The sequence below is a fragment of the Molossus molossus genome, unplaced genomic scaffold (genome assembly GCF_014108415.1).
Source record: "Molossus molossus isolate mMolMol1 unplaced genomic scaffold, mMolMol1.p scaffold_m16_p_6, whole genome shotgun sequence".
Taxonomy (NCBI): Eukaryota; Metazoa; Chordata; class Mammalia; order Chiroptera; family Molossidae; genus Molossus; species Molossus molossus.
This window is the reverse complement of record NW_023425399.1, coordinates 44,236,180-44,252,127: the sequence shown is the minus strand read 5'-3', so window position 1 is coordinate 44,252,127 and position 15,948 is coordinate 44,236,180. Positions and strand designations below refer to the sequence as shown.

The 15,948-nt window shown below is 39.6% G+C and overlaps 1 protein-coding gene across 1 annotated transcript in view; it reads right to left on the bottom strand.

Annotated features, from left to right (window-relative positions):
* Positions 1-15,948, bottom strand: part of CFAP61 (cilia and flagella associated protein 61) — a 551,989-nt gene that overhangs the window by 405,534 nt on the left and 130,507 nt on the right. Inside the window, exon 8 of the mRNA XM_036245530.1 lies at positions 1,803-1,900. Coding sequence (XP_036101423.1) covers positions 1,803-1,900 — 98 coding nt within the window. The remainder of the gene's footprint in view (positions 1-1,802; positions 1,901-15,948) is intronic.

Below are 15,948 nucleotides of genomic sequence, written 5' to 3'. Positions count from 1 at the left end.
AGATAAGGCGTTAATTTCCAATATATTGAGAGTGCTCATACAATTCCACAAAAGGAAGACAAAGAACCCAATTAAAAAATGGATAGAGGAACTAAATAGACACCTCTCCATACAGGACATACAAATGGCTAAGAGACATATGAAGAAATGCTCAACATCACTAATCATCAGAGAGATGCAAATTCAAACAACAATGAGGTATCACCTCACATCTGTCACAATGGCAGCCATCAACAAATCATCAAACAACAAGTATTGGCGAGGATGTGGAGAAAAGGGGACTCTAGTACACTGCTGGTTGGAATGCAGACTGGTGCGGCCACTATGGAAATATGGTGTTACCTCAAAAAAGTAAAAATTGAACTTCCATTTGACCCAGTGATCCCACTTCTAGGAATATACCCTAAGAAGCCTCAAATACCAATCAGAAAGAATATATGTACCCCCATGTTTGTATCAGCACTATTTACAATTGCTAAGATCTGGAAACAGCCCAAGTGTCCATTAGTAGACGAATGGATAAAAAAGCAGTGGTACATATACACAATGGAGTACTACGTAGGTATAAGAAAGAAAGATCTCGTATCCTTTGAGACTACATGGAGGGACCTGTATCATCCTAAGTGAAACAAGCCAAACTGAGAAAGACAAGTATCATATGATCTCATTTATTTGTGGAATATAATGAACATAACTGTCTGAGGATTGGGGTAGTCCCAGAGACGTGGAAGTGGAGTATAGACTGACAATCCCCAGAAGAGGGGGTGGTGGGGGAGAGATAAACCACAGAACTTATATGCATGTGTGCATGAACAGTGGTACATGGACAACAAACTGGGGATAGGGCAGGTAGGGAGGGAGAGGGGGGAATCAGTGGGGGGGGGAGAAACATCTGTAACAAAAATTAATTAATAAAAAATAAATTAATTAAAAAAAAGAAATGTTATATTAGGGGAAAAGGGGGGATGGGAAGAGAAAAACAAAAAAGCATATATGCATAACAAATGGAGAGACAATAGTGAGGTAAGAAGAGGGTAGGGGGGGTGAGGAGGGATGGTCAAGGGGGAAAAAAGGGACATAGTAATATTTTCAACAATAAAAATAAATTTTAAAAGAATGCTAAAAAAAATAAGAAAGAAAATTGAACAGCTCCATGCAAAAAAAAAAAAAAAATGATACTAGACCATCAACTTAAACCATACACAAGAATAAACTGAAAAGGGATAAAAGACTTAAATGTGAGTCCCCTGACTGGCCACCTTGTTTCAGGTTTCCCCTTTAGGTAAGGGTGGCAGGTGCAGCACAAGTGAGCTCTATCAGCGCACCCTGGCAGCAGAAGGGGGCAGGAGCTCCCAGCCAGGACAAGGGATCCAATAGCTCTCCAGGGAGTTGTGGTGAACATCTCTGTAGTTTGCAGGAAGAAAAATGCTGCCTCCTTTGCGCATCTGGACAGTGTGCAAGTCTATTCAGAAAGTCTGGATTTTTTAAGTGTCTTTAAATGAGCAGCTGTGCCCACCTCAGCCTCCTGAAATCAGGGAATGAATGAGAGGGAAGGTAGAGGAGGCATGAATTTCCATTCCTGAAGACAGCAGTGAGGCTCTTACATGTCTATTACAAACACACAGCCTCAGTTTCCTCTGAGCTCACTCCCCAAACTTAGTGTTCTTAGTGCTCGTGGGGCCTTTTTGCATCAGACCTTGGAACTTCTTGGCAAAAACCCAAGCACCAGGACTGCCCACAACCTGCACAAGTGCCTCTAGGAACACCCCGTGCCCCAGGCATGGATGAATGAATTCCCTTACCTGGATATTTTCTCTTTCTGTGTCCTCCGGAGAGACAGGTTCCTCTGGCTCCTCAACTATTTTCTGGGAATCCTGGCTGCTACTTCTGAGCTCAGCATCTGAGAGAGAGAGAGAGAGAGAGAGAGAGAGAGAGAGAGAGAGAGAGAGAGAGAGAGAGAGAGAGAGAGAGGCATAAGAACACAAAACAGATGATAAATATCTGCAGAACCACAGGAAATTAGAGCTAGCATAGTAGTGTGTTTATAAAGTACAAAATATCTGAACAATTATATTGCAGAGGACAGCACCATGAGGTGGGGAGAATGGGGTCATTACAGCCCACCCAATTCTCACTTTTCTGTGCCCTCATCCATATAATGAAGATCAAATGATGCTAGGGATGGGTCTGGGCCTGGCCTGACACCCAGGAGGCCCTCAATCTCTGCCAATTACTGAGCTACATGATCCTTTCATAGAAGCCCCCTTTGAAGTTCACAAACAACTGATCATCAACTTCCTGGATGACAGGCTTTGAAATGATTTTAAGATAGGATGTGGAAAAGGCCACAATTAGCTATATCTGAACACCAAAGATTAGCAGAAGGGCTACTTGCCCTTTGAAAATATTGTGAACCTGCAGTCTGACAGTGGCCACTCTTCCCTTTTCTACTTTCTAAGCAAGAAGAACTGGAACTAAGCACTATTGGTTTAATATGTTCAGGAAATCAAATAATCATGGTAGTGTTCATGTATTTAACCTTAACTAAAAATTATAGTAGAAAAATATTTTTCCCATTTTCTCTAAAAAGTCCCCCTTTCCCTTCTCTTTTCTTCCTGCTTCTGTGTGTCTTTCTTCCTGCCTTTCTTCCTGTTTGTCTTTCTTCCTTTCTCCCCTTTTCCCTACCCCGACCCTCCCTTCCCCCTCCCTGTTCCTCTCTCCAACTCTCCCCCACAGTCTCTCTCTCCACACCCCTTTTTTCTCTCCCCCTCTCCCTCTGTCTCCCCACTTACACACCTCCTTTCTGGTTCATCCTGTGCCTGCTGTGCTCTGCTGGGGATTCTCAGACATGACATCTGCTCTCAGCCTTTAGGTCTTATCTCAGAGCAGCCCTGGAACACTGCCCAGGGACTTCCCCTCTTTGGAGTGCAGCCACAGATGCAGAAGGCACCCTGGTCCTGCTAGAGGCTCCAGAGGTGCTGCTGCCAGCATGGTCCTGCTGCTCTGTCTTCTTGTTTCTAACCTTTCCAAATGCCACATTAGATGCTATGGGGTCAGAGGCAGCCTAGATCCTCTCTGCTTCCTTATCTCTCACTGTTTTCTTCTGGCAGCAGCCAGGGCAACTGCCTCTGCAGATACCTCTCAACCCCAAGTCTCTGAATTACTCATACCCTATACAAGCTTCTGGCAAAGATGCAGGTGAATGAAATAGAATACAATTCTAAGAGAAAAATTAGATGCGCCAGAAGGTGAAAAGAGCAGTATGAGAAGATACATCATGTTGCAGGTACAATGAGAGAGAACTGCATCTCAGCATAACAAGTAACTCTTTTGTAGAAAAAAAAAATGAGAGAAAAAGAAAGGACTTAGAATCTCTCTTCTGAAAATGATATTTCGGGGAGAATAAAATGTATCATGTCCCAGGTCCTGAAAACGTTCTGCTTGCTACAAAACTTTCTAGATAGTCTACCGGGGTTTTTAGCATTCTCATGATGAGAGCAAAATAATATGTAGCAAATGGTCAAGTGTGTGAATTTCTATGTATATCTACTTCCATATAGCAACAACCCAATTGAAATCTAAAGCATTTCCAGTGCATAGAAACTCCCACAACTAATCTCCCTGACCAGCTAATAAACTTTTAAACAGCTGCTCTTCTGACTTCTATAATCATTGATTTGTTTTGCTTAGCAGCAAACATTTTGAATGAAATATATATCTATTAATAACTATTTTTAAATTGCACTCTGTTTTTAAAAAGTACTTACCTATGTTAAGTTTTAATTTTGAAGAACTACAAACACAACTAAAAGAAAATGAGACTTTCATTGTGCATATATTTCTTCTTTTTTCATAATTAATTTATTTCTGTTACAGATGTTTCTCCTTTCTGCACACGGGTTCCTCCCTCCCACTCCCTCCCTGCCCTGTCCCCAGCTTTGTTGTCCATATCCATTGTTCATGTATACATGAATATAAGTTCTGTGGTTTATCTCTCCCCCACTACCTCCTCTTCTGGGAATTATCAGTCTGTACCCCATTTCCACGTCTCTGAGACTACGCCATTCTTCAGACTGCTATATTCATTATATTCCACAAATAAGTGAGATCATATGATACTTGTCTTTCTCTGTTTGGCTTGTTTCATTTAGGATAATACTTTGCAGGTTCTTCCATGTCATCTAAAAGGATAAGAGATCTTTCTTTCGTACAGCTACATAATACTCCATTGTGTATATGGACAACAGTTTTTTTATCCATTCGTCTACTGATGGACACTTGGGCTGTTTCCAGATCTTAGCTATTGTAAATAGTGCTGATACGGACATGGGGGTGTATATACTCTTTCTGATTGGTGTTTCAGGTTTCTTAGGGTATATTCCTAGAAGTGGGGTCACTGGGTCAAATGGAAGTTCAATTTTTAATTTTTTGAGGTAACATCATATTGTTTTCCATAGTGGCTGCATCAGTCTGCATTCCCACCAGCAATGTACTAGAGTCCCCTTTTCTCCACACCCTCGCCAACACTTGTTGTTTGATGATTTGTTGATGGCGGCCATTCTGACAGATGTGAGGTGATACCTCGTTGTTAGAACTTGCATCTCTCTGATGGTTAGTAATGTTGAGTATTTCTTCATATATCTCTTAGCCATTTGTATGTCCTGTTTGGAGAGGTGTCCATTTAGTTCCTCTGCCCATTTTTTAATTGGGTTCTTTGTCTTCCTTTTGTTGAGTAGTATAAGCACTTTAGATATATTAGAAATTAATGCCATATCTGATATATAATTGTCAATGATGGTCTCCCATACAGTGGGTTGCCTTTCCATTTTGATGATTGTATCTTCTTCTGTGCAGAAGCTTTTGAGTTTGATGTAGTCCAATGTGTTCATTTTCTCCTTTGTTTCTATTGCCTTAGGGGATGTATGAGTGAAAATTCTGCTGCATGTGATGTCTGAAATTTTGTTGCCTACATTTTCCTCTAGGATTTATAAGGATTCACGAGTTACATTAAAGCCTTTTATCCATTTTAAGTTTATTCTTGTGTAGGGTGTAAGTTGATGGTCTAGTTACATTTTTTTTTTTTTTTTTTGCATTTAGCTCTCCAATTTTCCCAACACCATTTATTAAAGAGGCTGTCTTTACTCCACTGTATGCTCTTGCCACCTTTGTCAAATATTAATTGAGCACATTGCCATGGGTCCATTTCTGGGTTCTCTGTTCTGTTCCACTGGTCTATGTGCCTGTTCTTGTGCCAGTACCAGGCTGTTTTCATTACAGTGGCTTTGTGGTATAACCTGAAATCAGGTAATGTGATCTTTCCTACTTTGTTCTTCTTTTTCAAGATTGCTATGGCTATTGGAGGTCATTTATGGTTCCATATGAACTTTTGAAGTATTTGTTCTAGTTCTGTGAAGTATGTTGTTGGTATTTTGATGGAGAATGCATTGAATCTGTAGATTGCTTTGAGCAGTACGGACATTTTAATGATGTTAATTCTTCCAATCCATGAACAAGGTACGTGCTTCCACGTTTTTATATCATCCACTATTTCTTTTTTCAATGACCTGTAGTTTTCTGCAAATAGGTCCTTTATTTCTTTGGTTTATTCCTAGGTATCTTAATTTTTTTGATGCAATAGTAAATGGGATTGTTTTCTTAGTTTCCCTTTCTGGGAGTTCATCATTGGTGTATAAAAATGCCCTCGATTTCTTGACGTTAATTTTGTATCCTGCTACTTTGCCAAATTCAATTATTAAGTCTAGTAAATTTTTGATGGAGTCTTTGGGGTTTTCTACGTATAGTATTATGTCATCTGTGAATAATGACAGTTTCACTTCATTCTTTCCAATTGGATCCCTCTTATTTTTTCTTCCTGTCTCATTGCTTTGGCTAAGACTTCCAGTACTATGTTAAATAGAAGTGGCGAAGGTAGGCATCCTTATCTTGTTTCTGTTCTTAAGGAAAATGCTTTTTGTTTTTGCCCATTAATATGATGTTGGCTGTAGGTCTTTATAATGGTGAGATATAATCCCCCTATTCCCAGATTGCTGAGCATTTTTATCAGAAATGGGTGCTGGATTTTGTCAAATGCTTTTTCAGTGTCTATTGATATGATCATATAATTTTTATTCTTCATTTTGTTTATGTATTATATCACATTTATTGATTTGCGAATATTGTACCAGCCTTGCATGCCTGGGATGAATCCCACTTGATCATGGTGAATAACTTTTTTGATGTATTGCTGGATTCGATTTGGTAGTATTTTGTTCAGGATTTTGGCATCTATGTTCATCAGGGATATTGGCCTGTAGTTTTCTTTCTTTGTAGTGTCTTTTTTCTGGTTTTGGAATTAGAATTATGCTGGCCTCGTAAAACGAGTTTGGAAGTCTTCTTTCTTCTTGAAGTTTTGAAATAGTTTGAGGAGAATGGGTATTAGTTCCTCTTTGAATGTTTGGTTAATTTCCCCAATGAAGCCATCTGGACCTGGGCTTGTGTTTGCTGGGAAAGTCTTGATTACATCTTCAATTTCTTTTGTTGTTATTGGTCTGTTCAAGTTTTCTATCTCTTCCCGGTCTACTTTTGGGAGACTATGTGTTTGTAGAAATTTGTCCATTTCACTTAGATTGTCAAATTTGTTGCCGTATAATTGTTCATAATATTTGTTAACAATCCTTGGTATTTCTGTGGCTTCAGTTATTTGTTCTCCTCTTTCCTTTCTTCCTTGGTGAGTCTAGCTAATCGTCAATCAATCTTGTTTATCTTTTCAAAGAACCAGCTCTTTGTTTCTTTGATACTTTGAATTGTTTTTTTGGTCTCCATGTCATTTATTTCTGCTCTGATCTTTATTATTTCCTTCCTTCTACTTGCGCTGGGGTTTTCTTTTTGTTTGCTTTCTAGTTCTTTAAGTTGTGAGGTTAGATAGTCTATTAGAAATTTTTCTTGCTTCTTGAGGTATGCCTGTACTGCTATGAACTACCTCTCAGAACTGCTTTCGCTGCATCCCATAGATTTTGTGTTGTTGTGTGTTCATTTTCATTGGTTTCCAGGAAGTTTTTAATTTCTTCTTTGATCTCCATGGTAACCCATTCAGTGCTGAATAACATGCTATTTAGCCTCCATTATTCCAAATGTCTTTGCATGTTCTTATTGCAATTGATTTCTAGTTGCATACCATTGTTATCTGAGAAGATGCTTGATATGATTTCAATCTTCATGAACTTGTAGAGACTTAGTTTGTGCCCTAACATGTGGTGGGTCTATCTTTGGGAATGTCCCATGTGCACTTGAGAAGAATGTAAGTCTTGGGGTGTAATTCTCTGTAGATATATGTTAAATCCATTTGATCTAGCGCTTCATTTCGAGTCTGTGTTTCCTTTTAAATTTTTTGTCTAGAGGATCTATCCAATGATGTGAGCGGGGTGTTGAAGTCCTCTGCTCTGATTGTATTGCTGTTGATTTCTCCTTTGAAGTCCACCAGGAGATTTTTAATATATGTTGGTGCTCCTATATTGGGTGCATTTATGTTTACCAACGTTATATCTTCCTGTTGTATAGATTCTTTCAATATTATGCAGTGAACTTTGCTGTCTCCAGTTCGGGCCTTCATTTTGAAATCTATTTTATCAGATATAAGTATTGCTACCCCAGCGTTTTTTTCCTTTCCGTTTGGTTGGACGATTTTTTTCCATCCCTTCACTTTCAACCTATGTGAGTCTTTTGTTGTGAGGTGGGTCTCTTGTAAACAACATATATGTGAGTTATGTTTTCGTATCCCGTCAACCATTCTGTGTCTTTTTATGGGAGCATTCAAACCATTCATGTTTAAGGTGATAATTGATATGTACTTACTTATTGCCATTTTTTTTAATGTGGTTATATTTTTTCTCCTATTTCTTCTACCAATTACAGCAGTCCTTTTAGCATATTTTGCAGTGCTGATTTGGTGTTAATATATTCCCTTATCCTTTTTTTGTCTGGAAAGCTCTTTATTTGACCTTCTGTTTTGAATAATACCCTTGCTGGATAGAGTAGTCTTGGATTAAGATCCTTGTTTACCATGATCTTGATTACTTCATGCCACTCCCTTTTGGCCTGTAGTATTTCTGTTGAGAGGTCAGCTGAGAGACTTATGGGGGGTTTCCTTTGTAGGTTACCTGTGGATTATCTCTTGCTACCTTTAGGATTCTGTCTTTGTCTTTAATTTTTGGCATTTCAATTACTATGTGTCTTGGTGTGGGCCTGTTTGGGTTCTTCTTACTTGGGGCTCTCTGTGCTTCTAGAACTTCAATGCCTTCTTCGTTCACCAAGTTAGAAAAGTTTTCTGTCACGATTTCTTCAAATATATTCTCTAACCCTTCCCCATTTTCCTCTTCCTCAGGGACTCTTATGATGTAAACGTTATTATGTTTCCAATTGTCCCACAGTTCTCTTAAGCTGTCTTCCTGGTCTTTGTTTTTTTTGTGTGTGTTTTTTTTTTTCTTTTTTAAATTTTAATTCATTTATTTTTTAATTTTCTTTTTGTTACAGATGTTTCTCCTTTTTAACCCTATTGACACCCTCCTCCCCATCACCCCTGCCCTGTCCTCAGCTATGTTGCCCCTGTCCATTGGTTATGCATACCTGCATATAAGTTCTGTGGTTTATCTCTTGCCTCCTGCCACCACGACCTCTTCTCAAGGTTGTCAGTCTGTACTCTACATCCATGTTACTGGGTCTACCCTATTCCTCAGGCTGTTATGTTCATTATATTCCACAAATAAGTGAGATCATGTGGTATTTGTCTTTCTCCGCTTGGCTTATTTCACTTAGCATAATACTTTCCAGGTCCCTACATGTCATCTCAAAGGATAAGAAATCTTTCCTTCTTACACCTGCATAGTACTGCATTATGTATATGTACCACTGCTTTTTTATCCATCCGTCTACTGATGAACACTTGGGCTGTTTCCAGGTCTTAGCTATTGTAAATAGTGCTGCTATGAACATGGGGGTAACCATATTCTTTCTGATTGTTGTTTCAGGCTTCTTAGGGTATATTCCTAGAAGTGGGATCACTGGGTCAAATGGAAGTTCAATTTTTAATTTTTTGAGCTAACACCATATTGTTTTCCATAGTGGCCGCACCAGACTGCATTCCCACCAGCAGTGCACTAGAGTCCCCTTTTCTCCACAGCCTCGCCAACACTTGTTGTTTGATGATTTGTTGATGGTGGCCATTCTGACAGGTGTGAAGTGATAACTCATTGTTGTTTGAATTTGCATCTCTCTGATGATTAGTGATGTTGAGCATTTCTTCATATGTCTCTTAGCCATTTGTATGTCCTGTATGGAGATGTGTCCATTCAGCTCCTCTGCCCATTTTTAAATTGGGTTTTTTGTCTTCCTTTTGTTGAGTTGTATGAGCACTCTCAATATATTTTAAATTAACCCCTTATCTGATGTATCATTGGCAATAATGTTCTCCCATACAGTGGGTTGCCATTCCATTTTGATGATTGTTTCTTTTGCTGTGCAGAAGCCTTTTAGTTTCAAGTTGTCCCATGTGTTCTTTTCTTCCTTTATTTCTGTTGCCTTAGGTGATCTATCAGTGAAAAATCTGCTACGTATGATGTCCAAAATTTTGTTGGCTAAATTTTCTTCTAGAATTTTTATGGATTCACGTGTCACATTTAAGTCTTATATCCATTTTGAGTTTATTTTTGTGTGTGGTGTAAGTTGATGGTCTAGTTTCATTTTTTTTTTTTTTTTGCATGTAGCTATCCAATTTTCCCAACACCATTTATGAAAGAGGCTGTCTTTACTCCATTGTAATTTTCCCAACACTGTTTATTAAAGAGGCTGTCTTTACTCCATTATAAACTCTTGCCTCCTATGTCAAATATTAATTCAGCATAGTGTCTTGGGTCCATTTCTCATTTCTCTATTCTGTTCCTCTGCTCTATATGCCTGTTCTTGTGTCAGTACCATGCTCTTTTCATTATAGTCGTTTTGTAGTATAACCTGATATCTGGTGTTGTGATCCTACCTACTTTCTCTTTCTTTTTCAAGACTGCTGTGGCTATTAGAGGTCTTTTTTGGTTCCATATGAACTTTTGAAATATTTGTCGTATTTCTGTAAAATATGTCATTGGTATTTTGATGGGGATTGCATTGAATCTATAGATTGCTTTGGATAATATGGACATTTTAATGATGTTAATTATTCTAATCCATGAACAGGGTATGTGCTTCCACATTTTAATATCTTCCTCTATTCCTTTTTTCAATGTCCTATAGTTTTCTGCAAATAGCTCCTTTACTTCTTTGGTTATGTTCATTCGTAGGAATCTTAATTTTTTTGCTGTGATGGTAAATAAATTTTTTTTCAGTTTGTCTTCTGTGGGTTCATCATTGGTGTATAAGAATGCCATTGATTTCTTGACATTAATTTTGTATCCTGCTACTTTGCCAAATTCATTTCTTAAGTCTAGTAGATTTTTGATGGAGTCCTTAGGGTTTTCATATATAATATCATGTCATCTGCAAATAATGACAGTTTCACTCCCTCCTTTCCAATATGGATCCCTGTTATTTTTTCTTCCTGTCTGATTGTGGTGGCTAAGACTTCCAGTACTCTGTTAAATAAGAGTGGGAAAAGTGGGCATCCCTGTCTTGTTCCTGTTCTTAATGGAAATGTTTTTAGTTTCCGCCCATTGAGTGTGATGTTGACTATAGGTCTTTCATATATGGCATTTATTATGTCGAGATATGATCCCTCTGTTCCCACATTGCTGAGTGTTTTTATCAGAAATGGATGCTAGATTTTGTTGAATGCTTTTTCAGCATCTATTGATATGAACATGTGGTTTTTATTCTTCATTTTGTTTATGTGGTGTATCGCATTTACTGATTTGCAAATATTGTATCAGCCTTACATCCCTGGGATGAATCCCACTTGGTCAAGGTGAACAATTTTTTTGATGTATTGCTGGATTCGATTTGCTAGTACTTTGTTCAAGATTTTGGTGTCTATGTAGATCAGGGATATTGGCCTGTAGTTTTCTTTCTTTGTAGTGTCTTTTTCTGGTTTTGGAATTAGAATTATGCTGGCCTCATAGAATGAGTTTGAGAGTCTTCCTTCTTCTTGAATTTTTTGAAATAGTTTGAGGAGAATGGGTGTTAGTTCTTTTTTGAATGTTCGGTAAAAACCCCCAGTGAAGCCATCTGGGCTGGGGCTTTTGTGTGCTGGGAGGCTGTTGATTACATCTTCAATTTCATTAGTTGTTATTGGTCTGTTCAAGTTTTCTATCTCTTCCCCGACCAGTTTTGGGAGACTGTTTTTTTCTAAAAATTTATTCATTTCACTTAGATTGTCGAATTTGTTGCCATATAATTGTTCACAGTATTTGTTAATGATCTTTTGTATTTCTGTGGTTGTCAGTTGTTACTTCTCCTCTTTCATTTCTGATTTTGCATATTTAGGTTCTCTCTCTTTGTTTCTTGGTGAGTCTAGCTAAGGGTCCATCAGTCTTGTTTATCTTTTTGAAAACCAGGTCTTTGTTTTATTGATCCTTTGAATTGTTTGTTGGGTCTCTATGTCATTTATTTCTGCTCTGAACTTTACTATTTCCTTCCTTCTACTTGCTCTGGGGTTTTCTTTTTGTTTACTCTCTAGTTCTTTAACTTTTGAGGTTAGACAGTCAACTAGAAATTTTTCTTGTTTCTTGAGGTAGGCCTGTAGTGCTATGAACTTCCCTCTCAGAACTGCTTTTGCTGAATCCCATAGATTTTGTGTTGTTGTGTCTTCATTTTCATTGGTTTCCAGGAAGTTTTTAATTTCTTCCTTGATCTCCTCGGTAACCCATTCATTGTTTAATAACATGCTATTTAGCCTCCATGTGTTGAAATGTCTTTGCATGTTTTTGTTGCAATTGATTTCTAGTTTCATGCCATTGTGATCTGAGAAGATGCTTGATATGATTTCAATCTTCTTGAACTTGTAGAGATTTAGTTTGTGTCCTATCACGTGGTCTATCTTTGAGAATGTCCCATGTGCACTGGAGAAGAATGTGAATTCTCTAGTTTTGGGGTAATTCTCTGTAGATATCTATTAAATCCATTTGGTCTAGTGTTTCATTTAGAGTCTCTGTTTCCTTCCTAATTTTTTGTCTAAAGGATCTATGCAGTGGGGTTAGTGGGGTGTTGAAGTCCTCTGCTATGAATGTATTGTTGTCGATTTCTCCTTTGAAATCCTTCAGAAGGTTTTTAATATATGTTTGTGCTCCTTTATTGGGTGCATATGTCTTTATTAAGGTTATATCTTTTTGTTCAATAGATGCTTTCAATATTATGTAGTGGCCTTCGCTGTCTCTATTTATGGCCTTCATTTTGAAATCAGATATGAGTACTGCTACCCGAGCTTTTTTTTGCTTTCCATTTGCTTGGAAAATTTTTTTCCATCCCTTCACTTTCAACCTATGTGAGTCTTTTTTGTGTGGTGAATCTCTTGTAAACAACATATGGATGAGTCATGCTTTCTTATCCAATCAGCTACCCTGTGTCTCTTTATTGGACCATTCTATCCGTTTATATGTAGGGTGATTATTGATATGTACTTATTTATTGTCAATTTTGTTTAGTTTGGTTATCTTTTTCTTTCTATTTCTTCTACTAATTACAGCAGTCCTTTTAACATTGTTTGCATTGCTAGTTTGGTGCTAATGTATTTCCTTAGTCTTGTTTTGTCTGGGAAGCTCTTTGTTTGATCTTCTGTTTTTTAATGATATCCTTGCTGGGTAGTGTAGTCTTGGATTCAGATCCTTGTTTTTCATGACTTTGATTACTCCAGGTCATTTCCTTCTGGCCTGTGGTTTTTCTGTAAGAACTTAGCCCAGAGCCTTATGCGGTTTCCTCTGTATGTAATCTGTTGCTTATGTCTCGCTGCCTTTAGTATTCTCTTTTTGTCTTTAATTTTTGTCATTTTAATTACTATGTGTCTTGATGTGGGCCTGTTTGGGTTCCTCTTACTTGGGGCCCTCTGTGCTTCTTGAACTTGAATGTCTTCTTCCTTCACCAAATTAGGGAAGTTTTCTGTCACTATTTCTTTAAATACATTCTCTAACCCTTGCTCATTTTCCTCTTGTTCAGGGACTCCTATGATGCGAATATTATTACGTTTCCAGTTGTCCCACAGTTCTCTTAAGGTGTCTTCCTGTTTTTTAATTGTTTTTCCTTTTGGTTTTCTGATTGGTTGATATTTTTTTTACCGTTTTTTAATTCACTGATCTGGTCCTCAGCTTCCTCTACTCTGCTGTTTAGACCTTCCAGTGTGTTCTTTATTTCTGACATGTAATTTTTTATTTCTTCTTGGTGGTTTTCAATTTCCAATTCATTGATTTTCAACATCTCTATGTCCTTACTCATGCTGTTGAGCTTCCTTAAGATCATGGCTCTGAAATCTAGCTCTGTAAACTTGCTTAACTGCTTCACATTTATCTCATCTTCAGTAGAGGTCTCTTGTTCTTTCATTTGGCTTTTGCTTCTGTGTTTCACCATTTTGGCTATTGCAGTGGGTTTTGGAGCCTTCCAAATTTTCCCTGTGGTGTTGGTGTTCTGCTGTTTGTGGCTCCCTCTCCTGGATCTGGATGTATATGGGAGGACCCATATTAAACCGCACTGTCAAGTCTTACTTTCTTGGTTAGAGTTGCTAGCCCAGGAGTCATCCAGTTATTCTCTAGCTTTTTGCCTGGAGGTTATCAGTAGCGGATACTTGAAGAGCCTTGTGTTCTCAGTTGAGTAAAAAACTCCCTCAGGTGCTCAGCTTAAGGGGATTTCCCAAGGGTGGGGCAGATGCTGGTTGTTAGTGAGCCTCAATTTGCATTTCAATGGCCTATCTGGGTGGGGTTGAATCTCCAAGGGAGGGGCCTTTGCCTCTCCCCAAATCCCTGGGAAGGAGTAAGATGGCCACCTTCCTGTGTGGCTGCAACTCAGCAAAATCTCTGAGCCCCTTCCAATTCCCAAGTGTCCCCACACAATTACAGTCCAGTCTGCCCTCCCGCAGCCAGAGCCCAAGGTGAGTGGCTGTGGCTATTTTAGCGTCTGTCCTGCGCTGTGGAACCACTTGGGAGTTTAGCCTGAGGGTGCTATTCACAGCTAAGGCCACTGCTGTCTGTGGGCTCCCAGCCCCCCTCTCATGCCTTCACAATCCTACCAGGATTGAGTCAGTGTCCCTGGTTATATGATCCTCGCAAGCTGCTTTTCTGTTGCTTTTTCCCATTTTTCGATCTGTCTTTATTTTAGTTGTAATTCCAGTTTGGTCCTGGGAGAAGGTCTGTGTAGCTTGATTCATTCCACTGCCATTTTGGAATTCCCTTTTGGTTTTCTGATTGGCTGATTTTTTCTAACCTGTCTTCTAATTCACTGATCCAGTCCTCAGCTTCCTCTACTCTGCTGTTTATTCCTTCCAATGTGTTCTTACTTTCTGCTATGTCATTCTTCATTTCTACTTGGTTGGTTTTCAATGTTTCTATATCTTTACTCATGGTGCCGATGTCCTTACTCATGCTGTTGAGCTTCCTCAAGATCATGGCTCTGAACTCTACCTTTGATAATTTGCTTAACTGCATTTCATTTATCTCATGTTTGATGGAGTTCTCTTGTTCTTTCATTTGGGATTTGTTTCTTTGTTTCACCATTTTGGCTATCTCAGTGGGTTTTGAAACCTGCCTAATTTCCCTGTGGGTGCTGGTGTTCTGCTGTTTGTGACTCCCTCTACTGGGTTTGGATGAGCCTGGGTGGCCCCACATTAAACACCACTGTTGAGTCTTACATTCCTTGGTAGATTTGCAAGCCCAGGAAAGGTTCAGTTATCCTCTAGCTTTTTCCTGGTGGCTAGTAGTCTCAGTTACTCAGGGCCTTGGCATGTAACCCTGGTGTTCTGCATAAGAGGATTTCAAGAGGGTGGGATAGATGCTGGTTGTTAATGAGCCTCAATTTGCATTTTTTTGCCTCACCTGGGAATGGCTGAATCTCCCAAGTAGGGGGGCTGCTGCTTTTCCCTACAGCTCTGGGAAGGAGCACTCTGGCCACCGTTCTTTGTGGCCGCAACTCAGCAAGAACTCTGAGTGCCCTCCAAATCCTGGGTGTCCCCACAGAGTTCCAGTCCAGTCTGCCCTCTCTCTGCCATAGCCCCCTGGTGAGTGGCTGTGGCTATTTTAGCGCTCTGTCCTGGCTCTCTGCACTGTGGAGCGGGCTTGGGCTTTATTCCCCAAGGGTGCTGCTCACATCTCAGACTGCTTCTGTCAGTGAGCTCCCAGCCCACAATTCTCTCATGCCTCCACAGATCCCTCGTTGCCTCCCCATTGTCCCTTGTTATGTCGTCCTGTCCTGCTGCTTTACTGATGCTTTTTTCCAAGGATTTGTCTATATTTTTAGTTTTAATTCCCATTGGTCCTGGGAAATCATCTGTGTAGCTTCCATTCACTCCTCCTCCATTTTCACATCTCTACGCCTATCTTGTGCACAGCTGGGTCACACAGGCCTCTCTGGTGCCCCCGCACCCTGCAGGTCCCATGGGTAGCTAGATTGCACAGTCCCTTTGGGGACCCAGCTCTATGCCTATCTTATGGGCTGCTGGGTCACACAGGCTTCTCTGGTTCTTTAGCACCCCGCAAGTCCCAGGGGGTAGCTAGATTGCACAGCCCCTGCTGGGTTGCACTGTCCTCTCTGGTGATTCAGCACCCTGCAAGTCCTGCGGGCAACTGGATTGCACAGTCCCTGCTGGGTCGCAAAGGCCTCTCTGGTGCCCCCACACCCTGCAGTTCCCATGGGCAGACAGCTGGATCGCACCAGTCCCTGTCAGGCTTCAGCTTCCCACTGCTCTTGTTGGCTACTGGGTCTCATTATATTTCTTTTATAATTCATACAAAATTACTAAGAAGTCAGAAATCTTAAAGAATGGATTAGATT